This window comes from Ailuropoda melanoleuca, chromosome 10, assembly GCF_002007445.2.
Source record: "Ailuropoda melanoleuca isolate Jingjing chromosome 10, ASM200744v2, whole genome shotgun sequence".
Taxonomy (NCBI): Eukaryota; Metazoa; Chordata; class Mammalia; order Carnivora; family Ursidae; genus Ailuropoda; species Ailuropoda melanoleuca.
This window is the reverse complement of record NC_048227.1, coordinates 58,146,703-58,166,697: the sequence shown is the minus strand read 5'-3', so window position 1 is coordinate 58,166,697 and position 19,995 is coordinate 58,146,703. Positions and strand designations below refer to the sequence as shown.

The following is a 19,995-nucleotide window of genomic DNA, read 5'->3' as shown; positions in this document are numbered from 1 at the left end:
CAGTGCACTGGGAGAGATACAAACAAGTGGATCAACAACTCTAATGAAGTGTAGGAAGTAGTAAAGGAGGAGGACGCTAGGAGATCAGAGAGCCAAAGCTAGTAACCTAGCCTAGGGAGTTAAGGAAGGGTACTCAGAAGAAATGATGTTTCAGTTGAGAGCAAAAGGACAAATGGATGTTACCCAGCGAGGGGAGGGAGGGAAGGAGAGAGGAAATGAGATTCATTAGCATCTCAGAGAAGGCTCTGAAACACAAGAGTACCACACACACTAAAGAAAATGAAACAAGTTCAGCATGGCTGAGACATAAAGTGGAAGGGAATGGGGCAAGAGATGAGCTACTAGAGAATTATAAAGGAACCAGGTGACACAGGGCTTTGCAATGATAAGCAAGTTGAATTTAACCTTGAAGACAATAGGAAGCCACTTAAGAGTTACAAAGAATGCAGTAGCTTGATTATGGCCCCTCTAAAGCAAAAAAAGAAGGTTACTGGAAAATATTTTAACAGTTTTATCTAAAATGCTAGCAATAACCAGTTGGAAAATACAATAGAAAAAAAAGGATCTGACTTACAATAAAAGGTCTAAAATAAAGATGAACAATATTGTCTTTGTAAGACATATAAAAAAATCTCAAAGGCATAAATGAAAATTTGTAAAAATAGACGTACTATTAGAAACACACACAACTTTACCAACATTGCCAAATCTTCAATTCTTCACAATTTTCAGATTAAATACAGTTCCACCAAAAATCCTTAGAAAATTGTGAAGAAGTAACAAGGGGGGGATCTTGCCTACCAGATATGAAAATAAATGTAAAACAATATGATCAAAAGATCAATGAATAGGGACGCCTGGGTGGCTCAGTCAGTTAACCATCCAACTTTGTTTCAGCTCAGGTCCTGATCTAGGGGTCCTGAGATCAAGCCCTGCCTCAGGCTCTGTGCTCAGCGCGGTAGGCTGGAGATTCTCCCTCTCCCTCTCCCTCTCCTTCTCCCTCTGCCCTTTCTCCCACTTGCATGTGCACACACGCACACTCTCTCTAAAATAAATAAATAAATCTTTTAAAAAAGATGAACACAATACTCAAAAAAAAGTCTTCATGGCATAATTTAATATATAATAAAAGAGGGAAGCATACTAAATCTTATTACTGTTCTTTTATCATCTAACTTACATTTTTGTTATTCATCTCGTCTGTCCCTCTCAACTAGACTGCAGGCTACAAGAGGATAGGTTGCCTGTTCAATTCACTATATACCTAGCACCTACAATGCCTGGCATATGACAGGCACACAATAACTATTTGTTGAATAAATAAATTAAGCAATGGGAGGCAACAGATTATTCAAAAAGTGACATGTGGACCACTAGGAGACAACAGAAAAAATTAGATTATCCCTTCAGACTACATACCTAAATAAATTCCAGGTGGTTTTAAATATAAATGTTAAATTAAACAAACTACACGTGAATATTTATTTAGTATAGAAATCTGCAAACTATGGCCTAGAGGCCAAATTCAGCCATACCCATTAGTTTAGTTTATGTATTGTCTATGACCGTTTTCACACTACAATACAAGAGTTGAGTAGTTGCAACAAAGACCATACAGTCTGCAAGGTCAAAAATATTTGTTATCTGCTCCTTTACAAAAAAAAAAAAAAAAAAAGTTTGCCAATCTCTGATCTATTCTCCTAGTAGGTGTGGACTTTCTAAGCCCAATCCTGTCTGGACATCACAATCACCTATGAAACTCAGACTTAATGAATCCCAATTAAATGCCAGTAGGAATGGATCAAAACCCTAAATGTAAAGAACTATAAAATGCTTAGAAGAAAACATAATTGTAAATCTTTATGACTTTATACTAGGCAATGATTCCTAGAAATGACACCAAAAAGCAACTGAAGAAAAAAATTTTAATTGAACTTCATCAAAATTAAAACTTTTATACAAAGAATATTATCAAGAAAGTGAAAAAACCACCCACAGAATGAGGAAAATATATGCAAATCACATATTTGCTATGGAACTTGGCTCCAGAATATAAAAATTCATACAACTCAATTTTATAAATAGGCAAAAGAGTTGAATAGGCATAGATATATGAATGGTCAATAAATACATGCAAAGATGTTCATAAGTAGTCCATAGGGAAATGCAAATCAAAACCACGATATGATACCACTTCACACTCACCAGGGGAACGAAGATCAAAACAACAATAATAGGTGTTGAAGAGGATATGGTGAAATTAGAACCTTCAGATATTACTGGTGGGAATGTAAAATAGTGCAGGTACTTTGGAAAACAGTAACAGTTCCTCAAAAAGTTAGAGTTATGACATGACCCAGCAATTCTACTCCTGAGTATACACCCAGGAGAAATGAAAACACACGTCCACACAAAAATATATACACAAATGTTCATGGCAACGTTATTCCTGTTAGCCAAAAGGTGGAAACAAGCCAAAAGTCCATCAACTGATGAATAAAATATGGTATATCCATCCATATGATTAACTATTACTCAGCCATAATAAGGAATGAAGTACTGATACATACAACTTGGATGAACCTCAAAAATATTATGCTAAGTGAAAGAATCCAAGAGAAGACCACGTGTTTTATGGTTTCATTTATATGAAATGTCAGTAGGCAAATCCACACAGACATAAAGTAAATTAGAAGTTGCCACAGTCTGGGGGCAGTGGAGGGGGTAGAAGGAGGGGAACAGGTAGTGACTGCTCAAGAGTATTAGATAATAGTGATATCGCCACAATTTTGTAAATATGCTAAAAATACTGAACTGTATGCTTTTACAGGGTAAATTTTATGGAATATGAATTGTATGACTTTTTAATTAAAAAGTTCTTTAAAAATTCCAATAGGAGTATTCCCAATACATACATATTTTAAAAAAACAAAAAACTTGTAACCGGTATAATATAAAGAACATCTCCCAATAAGCCTAACAACCCAATTTTAAAAGGGACAGAACTAGGGCACCTGGGTGGCTCAGCTGGTTAAGCAGCCAACTCTTGATTTCAGTTCAAGCCATGATATCAGGGTCATCAGATCAAGCTCAGCATTAGGCTCCATACTCACTGCAGAGCCTGCTTGAGATTCTCTCTCCTGCTGCCCCTCCCCCAACTTGTGCTCTCACTCTCTCTCTAATAAATAAAATCTTTAAAATAAAGAAGTAAATAAATAGTAAAAGGGATAGAAGAGTATCAATAGGTACTTGACAAAAGAAGATACATGAATGGTAATAAACCCATGAAAAATTGCTCAACATCTTTGGTCATTGGATAGATGCAAATTTTTTTAAAGTTTTTTATTTTTTTATTTTTTAGCAATCTCTACACCCAATGTCAAACTCACGACCCCAAGATCAAGAGTCACATGCTCTACCAACTGAGCCAGCCAGGTGCTCTGGTATATGCAACTTTAGACCACAGTAAGATACCATTTCCATTCACTAAAATGGTTAAAATTTAAAACCTTGACAACCCCAATTGTCGGTAAAGATACAGAGCAACCAGGACATTCATACACATTATTGAGAGTATAAAATAGTAAAATCACTTTAGACAATCGTTTGGCAGTTTCTTATAAAGTTAAACTATACTCCCTATATGAACTAGAAATGCCATTCCTAGGTATATACCCAAGAGAAATGAAAACATATCCAAAAATAACTAATATAAGATTGTAGCAGCTGGAAACAACTCAAATGTCCATTGAAAGGAGAATGGATAAACAAATTATGGTATATTCATATACAGGAATACTACTCAACAATAAAAACTGACTCATGTGATTTCATGCTTTAGCAGTTTATCTGAAAAACATGTAAAGTGAAAGAAACCAGACATAAACAAATATATACTACATAATTCCATTTATGAATTCCAAGAACAGATAAAATCATTGTGATAGGAAAATTAATCTATGGCAAAATTAATCTATAGTGCTAGAAATCAGAACAGCCATCACCTTTACAGGATATAAAGAATGAATAAAAGGGCAGACTGATCTTTCTAGGATGACGAAAATGTTATTTATCAGAAGTCAGCAAGCTAAAGACCATGAACCAAATCCAGCTCACTGCCTGTTTTTATAAATAGTTGTACTAGAACACAGCCATGTTCATTTATATATTATCTATGGCTGCTTTTGCACAAGGACAAGAAAAAAATGTGATACAGATCCTACAGCCCACAAAGCAAAAAATATTTACTATCTGGCCCTTTACCAGAAAAGTATGTCAACCCCTATTCTGTATCTTCATTGGGTGCAAGTAACTATGAATACATTTACTAAAACTCATTGAATAATACATTGAAGATCTGTGCATTTCACTCTAGATAAATTTTACTTCACTTTTTAAAAAATCCCAACATAGAGGTGCCTGGGTGGCTCAGCCATTAACCGTCTGCCTTTGGCTCAGGTCATGATCCAAGGGTCCTGGGATTGAGCCCCGCATGGGGCTCCCTGCTCAGCAGAAATCCTGCTTCTCCCTCTCACACTCCCCTTGCTTGTGTTCCCTCTCTCACTGCCTCTCTCTCTGTCAAATAAATAGATAAAATCTTTAAAAAAAAAAATCCCAATGTATTTTTTTGAGGAAATTCCTAAACTGATTCTGAAATTTATATAGCAAAGCACAGGACCTAGAATAGACTAAATCAGCACTAAAAAAATATAATGTGAACATATATCATTTAAATTTTTTCAAGAGCTACATTTTAAAAAAAAGTTTTTTAAGGGTGTGTGGATGGCTCAGTCGGTTAAGCATCTGCCTTCAACTCAGGTCATGATCCGGGGTCCTGGGATCCAGTCCCACGTTGGTCTCCCTACTCAGTGGGGAGTCTGCTTCTCCCTCTGCCCCTCTCCCTGCTCATGTGCTCTCCCCCCCACACACACAAAAATAAATTTTAAAATATCTTTTAAAAAGTTAAATGAAAAGGTTTTTTAAAAAACGTGAAGTTAATCATATATTTTATTTAATCTGACATATCCAAAATATTATTTCAATGTTAGATAATTTTTTATAGATCTTTTGCATTTCTGCACACTGTGAGTAGAGGCACAGACATCTCTTGTTCTAGAGAGTCTTTTTACAATAGCTGTTGTTGTCTAGTATAATAATGTCTCCCTACAGGTCCAAAGCTAAGATTTGCTTGCAACACCCTTATAAAAGATAGGGTTTCCTAAGCTCAGGGTTCCTCAACTGTGAAACAAAACCACGAAGTATGTCAGCATCCACCTGGGCCAACCTCTGCATCACCCCCATGGGGCTTGAGGGACAAGGGGAATGGAGGCAAACACGACACTCACATCACCTGCTGGCCATGAGTAATAAAATTCTTTGTCTCTGACCCAGGGTTTCAAATCTTCTGCCAACATTCATGAAATCCTGACAAGCTAACATGTTTATTGCAAGCAGGATAAAATCTCAGATCCTTCACAGTTCTTGACATCAAGAACTGTAATCAACATGTACTCAGATTTCTACTTTTTTTTTTAAAGATTTTATTTATTTATTCAACAGAGATAGAGACAGCCAGCGAGAGAGGGAACACAAGCAGGGGGAGTGGGAGAGGAAGAAGCAGGCTCAGAGCAGAGGAGCCTGATGGGGCTTGATCCCACAACGCCGGGATCACGCCCTGAGCCGAAGGCAGACGCTTAACCGCTGTGCCACCCAGGCGCCCCGAGATTTCTACATTTTTAAATATCTTTTTTCATATTTTTTCCATATGTATTTTGCACTTAGACTATATCTCAATTTGGATGCTAAATTTTCACTGGAAATATTTAATCTACTTAGACTTCACAAAATCTACAGTTGAGAAAGTAGATTCATATTCCTGAGTTGTTCCAAGAATACTTATGTTAATAATGAGGAAAGCTATGTAAGTATGAGGGCAGGAGGTATCTGAGAAAACTGTTCCTTTCTGCTCAATTTTGCTGTCAACCTAAAACTGCTCTAAAAACAGTCTTTTTTAAAAAATGTTTTCCAATATCTGAATCAGGTATCCTTTTTAAAATTTGTATTTAAGTTAGCTAAAATTAAATAAAATGTAAGATTTACTTCCCCAGTCACATTAGCCACATTTCAAGCACTCAATGTCCACATGTGGCTAGTGGCTGTGGTACCAGAGAGCTCCCTCAGGTCTAGTCAATCTTGAAAAAGAGTGAAGTTGGAGGACTCATACAGATAGATATTAAAATTATAAAGCTAAAGAATTCGGGCACTGTGGGTATCAGCATAAAAACAGACCAAAGGAAAAAACAGAAACCCACATATATATATATGGTCACTGGACTTACGTCACAGGTAGTGCTGCAGTAGCCTGCTAAAAAGATGTTTATTCAAAAAATGTTCCAGGACAATGAATACCCAAATGAAAAAAAAAAAAAAAGAATATTGACCCCAGTTTAACATAACATACAAATATTCCAGATGGACCACGGATCTAATTGCGAAAAATAAAATAATAAACTTCTAAAAGATATCAGAATACTTCATGACCTTAAGGTAAGCAAAGATTTCTTAAATAGGATACCAAAAAAAAAAAAAAAAACTAATAAGTGGAGATTACAATTAAGTACTTCTGTTCATGGAAAAAACTCCATTAAAAAAGCTAAAATTAAAACACACACACACACACACACACACACACACAAAAAACCTAAAGTACAAGCCACAGACCAGGAGAAAATATTTGCAATTTATACATCTGACAAAGGACTAACATCCAAAATATATAAAGAACTACAATTATTAATAGAAAAAAATGCATTAAGAAAATGGGCAAAACACTTGAAAAGTTGTGTCACAAAAGATTCTATTCTATACAAGTGTCCTATAAATATGTAAAAAAAGGTAGTCAACCTCAAAAGTCATCAGGGAAAAGCAAAATAAAACCACAGTGAGATATCACTACACATTTAGTACAGGGACTACAATTAAAAAGAATACAAGTATTGATGAGGACACATGGCAGCTGAAATCTCATACACTGCTAGTAGAAATATATTTTGATGTAATCATTTCGGAAAACTGGCTGTATTTACTAAAGATGAACATATATTGTATGATCCAGCTCAGGTATCTGCCCACCACAAAGCATATGTATGTACACCACAATATATGTCCAAAATATAATTCATAGCAGTACTATGAATAGCAGTAGCCAAAAACTGGAAACAACCCCAATACCTAAAACTGGAGATTGGATTTAAAAATTGTGGTAGAATCCTTACACCAGTCAGAATGGCTCATATCAAAATGACAGCAAATAAGTGTTGGTGAGGATGTGGAGAAAACAGCACCCTCAGGCACTGTTGGTGGGAATACAAATCCATGCACCCACTTTGGGAAACATGGAGATAATGCAAAAGATTAAAAATAGAAATGCATACAATCCAGTAATTCCACTAGTAGATATTTACCCAAAGAAAACAAACACTAATTTGAAAAAATATATGCACCCCTAGTTTATGGCAGCATTACTTACAATAGCCAAGATATGGAGCAACCTATGTGTCCATCAATAGATGAAAGGATAAAAAAGATATAGTATTTATATACAATGGAGTATTACTCAGCTATAAAAAAGAATGAGTTCTCGCCATTTGCAACAACATGGATGGACCTCAAGAGTATTACAATAAGTGAAATAAGTCAGACAGAAAGATGAATACCAGAGGATTTCATTTATGTGTGAAATCTAAAAAACAAATGAACAAAAAAAAGCAGAAACAGACCCATAAACACAGAACAAACTGGTGGTTTCTAAAGGAGAGGGAGATGGGCAATATGCAAAATGGGTGAAGGGGGTTGGGAGGTACAAGCTTCCAGTTATAGAACATGTAAGTCATGGAGATGAAGAGACAGCATAGGGAATATAATCTATGGACTGTAATAGCACTGTATGGTGAACAATAGTAACTACACTTTTGGTGAGCACAGCATAACAAACAGAGTTGTCCAATCACTATGGTGTACACCTGGAACTACTGTAAAGTTGTGTGCCAACTATACGGTAATTAAAAAAATAAAAGACCCTTAAGAAAACCGTGGTATAATTATACAATGTAATATTATATTTAGCAAATGAATTAACTCTATGTAAAAGATTGATGAACCTCACAAATATAATGTTAAATGAAATAAGCCAGAATCATGATTCTGTTTATATAAAATTTAAAAACAGGCAAAATAAATTAATAGTAATATGTATCGGGATGTTGATTACCATTGCAAGTAAAGGGCTAGCGACTCAAAGGGTGCACAACAGTTGCCTTGAGCACTATAAATGTTCTATTTCTTGATTTGGGTTGTACTTACACAGATCTACTCTCTCTTTTTTTTTTTTTTTTTAAGATTTTTATTTATCTATTTTACAGAGAGAGAGAGAGATAGCCAGGGAGAGAGGGAACACAAGCAGGGGGAGTGGGAGAGGAAGAAGCAGGCTCCCAGCAGAGCAGGGAGCCCGATGCGGGACTCCATCCCAGGACCCTGGGACCACCCCTGAGCCAAAGGCAGACGCTTAATGACTGAGCTCCCCAGGCGCCCCTAGATCTACTCTCTTTATGAAAACTCAGTAGACTTTATAATTATCATGTGTACTTTTCTAAATGAATATTATGCCTTAATAACTTTTAAAAAGATTTATTTGGGAGAGAAGAGACACACAGAGTGTGAGGGGGGGAAGGGCAGAGGGCGGGGAAGCAGCAAACTCCCCGCTGAGCCGGGAGCTGAAGCAGGGCTTGATCCCAGGACTCTGGGATCATGACCTGAGCCAAAGGCAGGCACCCCACAACTTTTTAATTTTTTAAGTATACTTAATAGTTGTCTCTTCTGTATTTTCTACTATGCACATGTACTATTTTTATAATAAGAAAAAATTAATCAAGTACAAATTGGAGAGATCTGTCTTAAACAGCCCTAGGAGTCTTAAGGTGAAATATGAATGTAACAGGACACAGGAAAGGTAACCACAATACTACTCTAGCCAGACATATCTGAAGGAATATATTGAGATATGGGGGCCATATTTTCAGAGCAACATTCAGAAAGTAGACTGTAATCTCAAGAAGGTAAGTAGTTCTAGGGGATCTAGAAACCATGTCATGAGATTTGACTAACAGGACAGGGACGGCTGACACTGAGAAGAGACATAGTAACAATATCCCAGCACCCTAGGTCTGGCATATAGATGGCACCAAGAAACATTCGGGGAATAAATGAATGAATGGAAGAAGTCTAAGTCTTTAATGTCTGAAAGGTTGCCAAATGGAATTAGGACAAGGATGATGAATGAATGAATGAGTGAATGAATGAATGAATGAATGAGTAAGTAAGTAAATTATATTATCAGTCTTGATATGTTTAAAGAACTGTCATATGTGCAATCAGGACCAGAGTTATGTATATTGTGCCTCACGAAAGTTTCAAAATGAATGGAAAAAAGGTAAAGAAAAGCTCCAATTTCATTCTACTTAAAGAATTTTCTAGGGGCACCTGGCTGCTCAGTCTGAAGAGCATGAGACTCTTAATCTCAGGGTCATGAGTTCAAGCCCCATGCTGGGTATAGAGATTACTTAAAATAAATAAATAAAATTTTAAAAAAAGAATTTTCTTACATAGGGCATCCAAAAATGAAAGAAACAATTAAGGCAGAAACTACACGCCTATCTAACATCATCTGACTACATGACCCAGAGGTCCTCTTCAGCTCTAATATTCTTTGATTCTATAAAATATTATCTTTATGTCTTTCTGCACAGCAAATAATTCACAAATACTTGAGTTACTTTTGAAAATAGTATCAACTTACTAAATTAAGATATTTTACTTGCGTACTATAAATAAAATTTCAACAGTTTTCTTTGAAACAACCTGACAAAGAACCTCTAGGCATTTAGAGTATCCAGAGAAAAGGGAGTTAAATCTAGGTGAACAAAAACCATCACTGGTTACCTACAGAGGGCCTTTGCACAATCCTAAAAAAAAAAAAAAAAAATCAAAGCTGCATTTTGTAGAATTCAACGCACTGAAATCAGACCGGGTCCTCTGCCATTAATTTAATGAATCCTCCCCAAAGTTAAAATTACTTCAGTAATTCCGTATAGAGTTGAATTCATTCCATTTCTACTCACTGACTAGAATCTACTGACTCTGGCATTTTAATATTTCAATTATTTCTAGCATAGCTCCACATTTATATAACAATTCTTACAGTTTTCAAAGTACTTTCTCACATAATAACCTATTTGAGCCTCAGAAATAACCTGCAAGAAAGGTAGAATTAGGATAATTAGTCCCATTTCTAAAGATGAGAAAATGGAAATGCCAAATTAAATGATTGTCCCAATACGATCAATGAAACCAAAATCACAATCTCGTCTTTGCAGGTCATATTTTATTATTCATCTGGTATCCCATATGTTCATCAGTCCTAAGATAGAACTGATCAAAATTCTTCAAAGTAACAGTTATGGAATAAAAGGAGGTTCACTTCTTCACAAAGAGGAAGAAGATTGTTGCCAAAAAGAACACATGCTTAGTTAAATGAAATCAAAACTATATAAGGAATTTAGATTTCCAGTTTAAAATGTTTACCCAACTGCTGTGAGAAAAATGCACAATCAGGAAAAGCACATTTAATATTTCTAAAAGGCTGGATTAAAATTTCAGCTGTAAACTTCATTACTGTAATTAGATTTTTAATGCATATTTATTAAACATCCATTCAAATACTGTGTTCACAATTATTCATGAGTTATTTGTACATTTGAGTTGATTTTAACAGACTGTAAACAGTGGCCACTGACCAGAAATGTTCTCCTACAATGACAGAAGCCCATACTTAGATCATAGGCAGCCCATTTATGCTCTATTATGTTCTAATCATACCCCAAATATAAATATTCAGCTGTTTTTTTGAAAACTGCAATGGTCATCAATGACCCAAAAAGTCAGACTTACCAGTGACATTAAAGACCTATGTTTGATTCAGTGATGAATAAACAAAGTGCAGAATAGAAGAAAATCAAATCTTAATTAAACTCTTTCTTTAGAAAAACAACATAAGCCATGATCAAGGAATGCATCACAAGATGATTTACTTTATTTATAAAAGGCTGATTTAGGGGCTTTAAAAGGGTGCTTTTGATTTAAATAGAAAAATTATGAAAATTAAAACTAAATGCTTGCTGGTTATCATTCTTTCCCTTTAGAAGCTGGTTAATCTTAATGTGCCAGTGTATAACTTTACAAAAGGAAAAAAACAGTACTTTAAATTTCATGATAACAAATCAGTAAAATACCGCCTAAAAATCTGAATAAAGCTATTCTGAAGTAATTATAGGCATGGCCTAGCATACTGAGTAACTCCTTAATATTCACCCTCTTCATACACTATTTAATAATGAGATCTAAGGGATCTATTCTCTTTCAAGTGCTAAAGAAAAATAACATTTGTTAGGTTCATTTACTTAAAATTTTACATACTCCCACACGTAAGAATTTTTTAATAAAGTCTACATGGTTTACATTTAACATATAGTTGCATTATGAATCTATGAAGGAACTACTCTAAGAATTACATATTCAGTTTTTAAAAGTTGTTGAAAACTGCTACCCGGTCAAGAATACAGATAGATGGGGCGCCTGGGTGGCTCAGTCATTAAGCTTCTGCCTTCATTCAGCTCAAGTCATGATCCCAGGATCCTGGGATAGAGCCCGGTGTCTGGCTCCCTGCTCAGAGGGAAGCCGGCTTCTCCCTCTCCCACTCCGCCTGCTTGTGTTCCCTCTCTCACTGTCTCTCCGTCAAATAAGTAAAAATCTTAAAAAAAAAAAAAAAAAAAAAAAAGAATATGGATAGATGATGCATTGGAAAGTAACTCCTAGAACGGGCTCAAAGAAGAGAAGAAATAAGGGAGCACGAGCAGGACAGGAAACAAAAGCTAAGAAAGGATTCTGGAGATTAAAGTATGAGGAACCTCCAGCAGAGTAGAAATGAGACTACAATTGAGGACCTTGGATATGGAAGACATAGCACAGCAGGAAGAACAGACACATCGAAAAAGTTTTTTAAGGGCGCCTGGGTGGCTCAGTCAATTAAGCGTCTGCCTTCAGCTCCGGTCACGATCCCAGGGTCCTGAGATTGAGCCCCACATCGGGCTCTTTGCTTAGCAGGGAGGCTGCTTCTCTCTCTCCCTCTATCTACTGCTCTGCCCACTTGTACTCTCTCTCTCTCTAAGTCAAATAAATAAAATATTTTTTTAAAAAAGAAAAAAAAAAGAGGTTTTTTAAGAGAGAGATTAGAAAAAATCTTAGTTACAGGTCAGCAAAAAAAATGAGTGACCTAGGAAAATAAGTGTTAGATATATTCAAGCAGAGGCTAGACCACTTGTCAGAGAATTTATAGATGTAACATATTACTATACTGGGCCCAAGGCTGAACTTCCAGTTTCTAGACTCTTAACACCTATTATTTCTGTGGTACTTTTAGTGAGAAGGCAAATCAAAAGAATAGTTATACCCCCATTTAAATACTATTTTCTTAAACAAAGAAAATGAAGCTCTTGAGGTATAAAGCAGTGCTAATCTACAGTAGATCAATCACCCATTTCTGCACCTCTTACATTCCTTCCTATCAGGTCTATTCTTAGGCCCACCCTTTGTCATCTGTCCCTCCCTCCCCTAGAACTACATCTAGAGTACCAGTTATCCCTACGTAATAAGCTGTGCTATGCTTTTCAAAAATTAATTGGAAAAAACCATTATCATGAAGTTATCAGTCTCAGGAGTAGGCATGAACATTCTTTTCTAAAATAATAGATGTTAATGAAAATCCAAGAAACATGACGTTTCACATAGGGTATTCATCTAATTGGGTAGTAAAGTCCAAAGACCATTTTCTTAATCACTAATATATACTACTGATAAATTATACCAATTCATATGGCTGAGGTACATTAGTTCTCATATTAATGCCTAATTGAGATCTTCTATTACACATAGTAAAGAGATTGTGGAACCAAAGGTAAACATGAGTCATCATTTAATAAAGACACCTAAAAATACAACATTGAGATACAAAAAGACACCATGGAAAAAGTCACAAGATGTGGCTCTCACAGTACCTTGCCTCTATAAAAAACTATTTAAGGTAAGCTTAAATAAAATACAATTTTCAGATACGCTAGTTTTTAATTTTAGAAAACCTAGAAACATTCTCCTCTTTGGTTTCTCTTCTAGTTTTCCTGTGGCCTCTCTTAATGCTCTCCAACAAGGTCATGTTCTTTTCACAAAATGTGAGTCCCAAGGACTCACCATCAAGTGTTTTCTCCTTTTCACTCTACAAATATTCCCAGGCTAGTTCTTCCAGTCTCATGTCTCTCAACACCTTATATTTCCTTTCTTAATCTCAGACCCCCATATTTCCTACAACTAATTAAACTTACCCGAAACTGTCATAACCACCTCAAAGTTAACAAGCCCAAAATGGAATCTCTCCCTAAAATGCCTCTGGCCCTACTTTTTGTGTGTTTGGTTTGTTTACCTTGACAGATCAATGGTGGTGCCATCAAATTACCCAAACCTGAAACCTAAGTTGTTCCTAAGTCTTCTCTTCCCTTGTCTCCCCCAAAGCTTGGCAACTCTACCAAAGAACTGTCCCTGAATCCCCTCCCTTGCTGCCCTGCTTCCCACTTCACCACAGCAGTAATTCAGGCTATGAACCGCTCTCTCCAGAACTACAACTTCCTCCTAAATCACCACCGAGCTTCCAGTATTCCCCACCCAGGCATTTCCAATCTGGTTTTCAGGCAGCTATAAGAATAATCATGCTAAAACCAATACAACTTTTCTTCTTATAAAACCTCCACCAGCATCCTGCTGAGCCTAGACGTCTTCGCACACCATACAGGACTTTTAACCAGATCCAGGCCACCTTCCCAGCTTCACCTCCAGCTACTCTCCCTGAAGGCCCATAAACCAGTACGGGCCGTGTACAGCCCACTTCTACACTTGTGCTACAACACCCTCCCCTCTCCAAGCAGAGCTGCTTTCACTTTGTCCTGCAACACTTAAGATGAGCCTAAACGATGGCTTATTAACGTCCACCGTTATATTAAGGAGCTAGAAGGCAACAGTTAAGTTTGTGGTTCTGGAGCAAAAAGTACCTGGGTTCATATCGCAGCTGGGTGGATGTGCCTGTTTATCCATCTATGAAAGAGTTAAAAAGAATTTTACAGGGTTTTTATGAAGATTAAACTATGAGAGAAAGAAACTGCTAGCGGATCACCTGGAACATAGAAAGGGCTCGATAAATGTTAGCTATTATAATTTCATTGCTCTTCCAAGACTGTGAGCTATTCAAGGTGTCTACAAATACTAAGAAATATTGACAATTACCTGTTGTTTTGGGCATAATAGTATAAAGCCTACCTTTACCGGTTTTCTCCAGGTTTGGTACCTCTAAGTTGTACACCTTTTAGAACTGGTGGGGGCCAGTCTTAGGATGGTTTTTAGCACAAATGTCACATTTTGAACAGCGCTCTGAAAATTGGGACCCACAATATACTTCCGCATCCACTTAATAGTTCTTAACCATAATGGGCGCTTTGGTGAATATGGTTTATCATTTCTTCCATAAGATGTTCTGGGATAAGGATTCATTTTAGTTCCAACTGGCTTTAGTGCCAACATGGTGTCCAAATTTCTATTCCTAAAAATTTCTTAGCTCTTTTGAGGTCCTCCCAGAAACACTAGGTTGATATTTAGTTAAGCCCATGTCTGGCACTGAAGTCATCATAGAAGGTTTTTGGAGTCTTTGCCAAACTGGCAGCTTAATCTGCCCATTGTTCCCTTGAGCATTCAGTCCAGTTTCTGGTGTCCTCGGCAATGGACAATAGCTGATGGGACACCATTGCATCCAGCTCTTCACTGTCTTCGATCCACAGAACTGTTCCCATCCATAAACATATCTCCATCAGGAATGAAGGACTTTCAGCAGTAGGAACACTCCCAACAGTCCTCAACTCTCAGACACCATCAGGATTGTCTTGACCGAAGATGGCTGCCTTGACAACGGTATGCCCTCTTCCCAAGTGGTCACATCTAATCACTGTTATAAAAGTCCAGCCTTTTTGTCTCAATTTAGGATGGTTCTGAAGGATAATCCAACATTTGGAACTCCTTAAGAGAATCAGTTAAGGCTTCTGTTGATATTATATCAGTGCTCAACTTCTGCCTAATCTCACTCTTTTATGCTCCCTTCTCTTCTTCCGGTGTTGATCATTAATAAACTTCTTTACATACTAATCTCCATAATTTTAGTCCCACAAAATTCCTTTCCAAAAATCCCCTTTTCACAAAACTTCTAAAATTTTACTTCTCACAACTCCTCACAACAACTTTACTTTTCACATTCCAATTTTGTCCTAAGTTTTCCCTCTTTAGGTAATCAGGCTCACTTTCCTTGCATATAGAGTTGTTACCCTTATTATTTCCAGTAGTCTTTTTTTTTTTTTTTTTAAGATTTTATTTCCTGGGGCGCCTGGGTGGCACAGCGGTTGGGCGTCTGCCTTCGGCTCAGGGCGTGATCCCGGTGTTGTTGGGATCGAGCCCCACATCAGGCTCTTCCTGTATGAGCCTGCTTCTTCCTCTCCCACTCCCCCTGCTTGTGTTCCCTCTCTCGCTGGCTGTCTCTATCTCTGTTGAATAAAGAAATTAAAAAATCTTTAAAAAAAAAAAAAAAAGATTTTATTTCTTTATTTGACAGAGACAGACAGCCAGCGAGAGAGGGAACACAAGCAGGGGGAGTGGGAGAGGAAGAAGCAGGCTCACAGCAAGGAGCCTGATGTGGGGCTCGAACCCATAACACCGGGATCACGCCCTGAGCTGAAGGCAGACGCTTAACCGCTGTGCCACCCAGGCGCCCCTATTTCCAGTAGTCTTAATTACATCTGTTAAAACTATTTCATCTATTTGCTCTTAGCTTGCCCATAAAACTTAAATAAGACAAAGTTCTAAGGGTTTTTTTCTTTTCTAACAAATTTTGCAATGGAGATAACATGAATTTATTTGACTTTCAGTAAAGACAGGAAGAATTAAACCTTTACATTTAATGCTGATAATTCTAAAGATATGTCCATTCTAATTAAACCAATAACCTTTAATTTGCCTTAATACTGAATATTTTCCAAGATCAGGTGAACTTAAAAAACAGCTGGATTAGTTTCCATCTGTTTCAGTTTTAGAATGCCCAATTCTTACAACTACTTGCCTTTAAACCAACTGAATAGAGCCTCTTTTACAAAATTAATTTTAGCAATAACATCCGGAGGTAGAGAAAATATTTCACATTTACAACATACAGGGACACACAAATACACAAGATGGAAACAAAATCTTAAAGACCCAATTTCCAAATACACTCCTTTTACAACACAAATCTAATTGCAAGATGGTATTATGATTAATGGATGTGGCCAAGCAGTGTTGCCAAAAGAGACTGCCCAATTTTGGAGAATACAGCCCAAAGGGCTGCATATGGGCATGAAATTGTCATTTCCCATTTTCTAATTAGAACATAGCTTGTTTTATTCAAAAAAACCAAAAGCTGCAGCAACAACATCAACAACAAAATGAAGCCCGGAGTACCTCTGTGAACATCAGTTCCTCCCCAAAAGTTGGGGCTTCACAGACTGAACTAAATGGCTTGCTAGTCAGCCTTTTCTTAAGAAAAGGAGGCTAAGAGAACCAAAACCCACTCTTTGGAGGCAACCGACTGGGAAGAAAATCTAAGAGCCAAATCAAACAAGAGGAAGAAATAAACTCAAGCGCCATCACACACGAAGTACTACTCACCAAGAGATATCTGTCCAAACTGAATCCAAAAAGCATCTCCTTGCCACAAAGGTTAAATGAGGTGCCAAAAATCAAAGGTACCCAGTTGGGGTGGGGCCACAGGGACAGATCCTAGGGCAAAGAACCTAGGCAGCTGCTTGGATTTGTCACCAGGCCCGCATCACCAACTGGGGGCCAACAAACCACCCACAGGCAAGCAAAGAACTCCTGGCTAGCCTGCCAAATCTGTAACAAAACCCAAGTTTGGCTGCCCAATGTGCAGCAAAGACAATCACTGAGACATCAAGTAGGCAGCAGGAAAAGTGTTTACTGGAGAGGCAGCCAAATGAGAAGATGGGAGAACAAACCTCAAATCCACCTCTCTGAAGGAGGAGGGAAATTTAAAAGCAAATGAAAAAGGTTTGGAGGAAAAGCTGCAGCTCTGCTTATTAGCCTGCTGCTGCAATTAGTCCCATTAACCCTTTGGTTTCTGGTGAGTTCTGAAATTCTAAGAGATAATTCTGAAAGCAATAATATCTTGGTTTAATTTTTTTTAAATATGAGTACAGGTTAATAGCAAAGCCTTTGTGGTCAGATATAAATCGAAGTATAGCCTTTACTTGAAGCCAAAAGTTCTGATACTTAACTAGCTGTACAACTTCTGCAACCTTGAATTCATCATCCCCAAAATGAGGATAATAAGAATTAAATAAGATAATGTATGTAGAGGGGCGCCTGGGTGGGACAGCGGTTAGGCGTCTGCCTTGGCTCAGGGCGTGATTCCGGCGTTCTGGGATCAAGCCCCACATCAGGCTCTTCCGCTATGAGCCTGCTTCTTCCTCTCCCACTCCCCCTGCTTGTGTTCCCTCTCTTGCTGGCTGTCTCCCTATCTCTGTCAAATAAATAAATAAAATCTTTAGGAAAAAAAAAAAAAGATAATGTATGTAGAAAGCACTTAGCATACTGCACGGCACAGAATAAGCATTCAGTAGATCTTATATTATTACAATGATGTTCCTTAAATCTTAAATTTTCATAAATTACGATACATGCATTAAATAGAATTCTATTTTAACTATTTAAAATAAGGCAGTTCTGGTGCGCCTGGGTGGCTCAGTTGGTTAAGTGCCTGCCTTCAGCTCAGGTAAGGATCAGGGGTCCTGGGATGGAACCTGCATGGAGCCTGCATCCAGCCCTGCTCTGTGGGGAGCCTGCTTCTCTTTCTCCCTCTGCCTGCCACTCCCCCTGCTTGTGTTCTCTGTCTAATTAATTAATTAACTAATTAATTTTTAAAAATAAAATAAGGCAGTTCTATATATATTGATATGTAATGATTACCAAGACATACTAAACGAAAAAAAAGAAAGGTACAGGAGGATATGTATGTTACCACTTTTTTTTTTAAATATAGATGCTTATATACATACAGTTTGTTCATACACAGACTGTCTTGAAGAATATGTAAGAAACTAGTATTAGAGGCTGCCTCTGGGGAGGAAAACTAAGTGGCTAAGTGAAAGGGGTGGAACATTTTACCATATTCTTTCTTGTATCATTTGCTTTTACTACCTACTTCATAAATAAAAAAATAAAAGTTTATATTATGACCCAACCCTTACGCTACCATAATATTCCATTATGTGGTAAGTAAATTATGCTAAACTTTGCAGAAAAACCTAAGGTGACTTAATCAGAGTTCTAGTATTAATTTCGACTCTGTTGATGATATTAAAGATAGGGTTTTAGCCAGATAAGCCAATGAGAATCAATTTATTAAGACACAAAAGAAGGGGTGCTTAGAGATGTGAAAAAAGAAAACAAGTATGTGGATGGAAGAGACAATAAGAATAACATCATTCATTCATTCAGAAAATATACCTTGCCCATCGGGTACCAAACACTGTGCCAAGTGCTGAGGAAACAAGACACCTGGTCCTTGCTTCTGAGCAGCCCGCAGTTTTAACAGGAGTATATGAATGTAGCAGCAAAATCAGCACTCCTGAAAACTTGGTTATTCATAATATATGATCATTCACTCATGAACACGTAACGATATGAATGAATGGAGCAAGCCCAGTAACAAAATACACCCCACTGAAGCCTCTAGTGACTTGAGAAGAACAAGAATTGATTCCTCAATCTGAGAATACTTGCACACTTGAATTCCCAGAATCCCGAGAGCCAGCTTGGCCCGCGTTAAGTCCGAGGTTTGGCTTTTAGATGCAGTGCACAGTCACCAGTCTCCAGAGCAGGGAAGGCACAAGTATAAAGGTCCCCAGTCCCCTATCCCACATTTGCATCCCTTCAGCCAGGTACTCTCACACCTGGGCTCACCAGGTGTTAACTCTAACAGCCTAAAAGGACAAACTCTTAGTCGACCTGTGACCTCAAAATGAAAGTCGCCCTGGGTCAGCTTCCTCAGTGCTCAGGACTCCTTCATAAGCAGCCAGACTAGGACAAAAGAGGCTGAAACTCCTCTCCAAAGGATCCTAGCTCCGGAAATCATGAAAACGGGAGGCAACTGGGGGAAACAAAGTAGGGAGGGTGACTGACCCGAGGCTTCCCCGGTCATATGCAGTCGGCTTGGCCTACTCATGGCACAGTCACTGACCTTTCCAAAAGGTGTTTCCAGGGGCGGTGGCCGGAGGGGCGAGAGCAGCAGCCCAGGCCCCGCACCCAACACATCTCCCTCTCAGCCGGCTCTGCACTAAGCGCAGGGTAACCAAGGGCGACCAGGAGGCCGCCATCTTGAGCTCTGTACAAGGGAAGAGGAAAACTTTATTGAAACCCAAAAGAGAAACGGTAGCACAGACGAATGAAGCCGTGCTCACAGAAGCCTACGCCGGAGAGACAGAATGGGAGCCAGAGGAAGAACGCGACCTCTATTAGCGAGAGGTCTGGCTAGACTCCGGGGTCCTTCCGTTCTTCCGGGTGCCTCCAGCCGGAACTACGACTCCCAGCACACAGTGCGGCCGCGCAGGGGGCGGAAGGGAGCCAGGCAAAGGATGGGCTCGGGAGTAGGGTAATCCTGCGCCCAGGGCCCGCCCACTTTCGCGGAACTGGACCCCGAAACGTTTCAGGAAATTGGCACGTGATTATGAGGTGTAGTCACGTAACCAC

At 38.1% G+C, this 19,995-nt stretch overlaps 1 protein-coding gene across 7 annotated transcripts in view; it reads right to left on the bottom strand.

The window, feature by feature from the left end:
* AFG1L (AFG1 like ATPase) overlaps window positions 1-19,995 on the bottom strand; it is a 231,016-nt gene that overhangs the window by 196,848 nt on the left and 14,173 nt on the right. For 6 of the 7 annotated variants that reach the window (XM_034668945.1, XM_034668944.1, XM_034668942.1 and 3 more), the window contains one exon: window positions 19,487-19,630. In XM_034668945.1, coding sequence (XP_034524836.1) covers window positions 19,487-19,622 — 136 coding nt within the window. In that variant the 5' untranslated portion in view covers window positions 19,623-19,630. Of the gene's footprint in view, window positions 1-19,486; window positions 19,631-19,755; window positions 19,897-19,995 lie in introns of those variants that run through there. The other variant, XM_019797634.2, reaches the window with a different exon arrangement.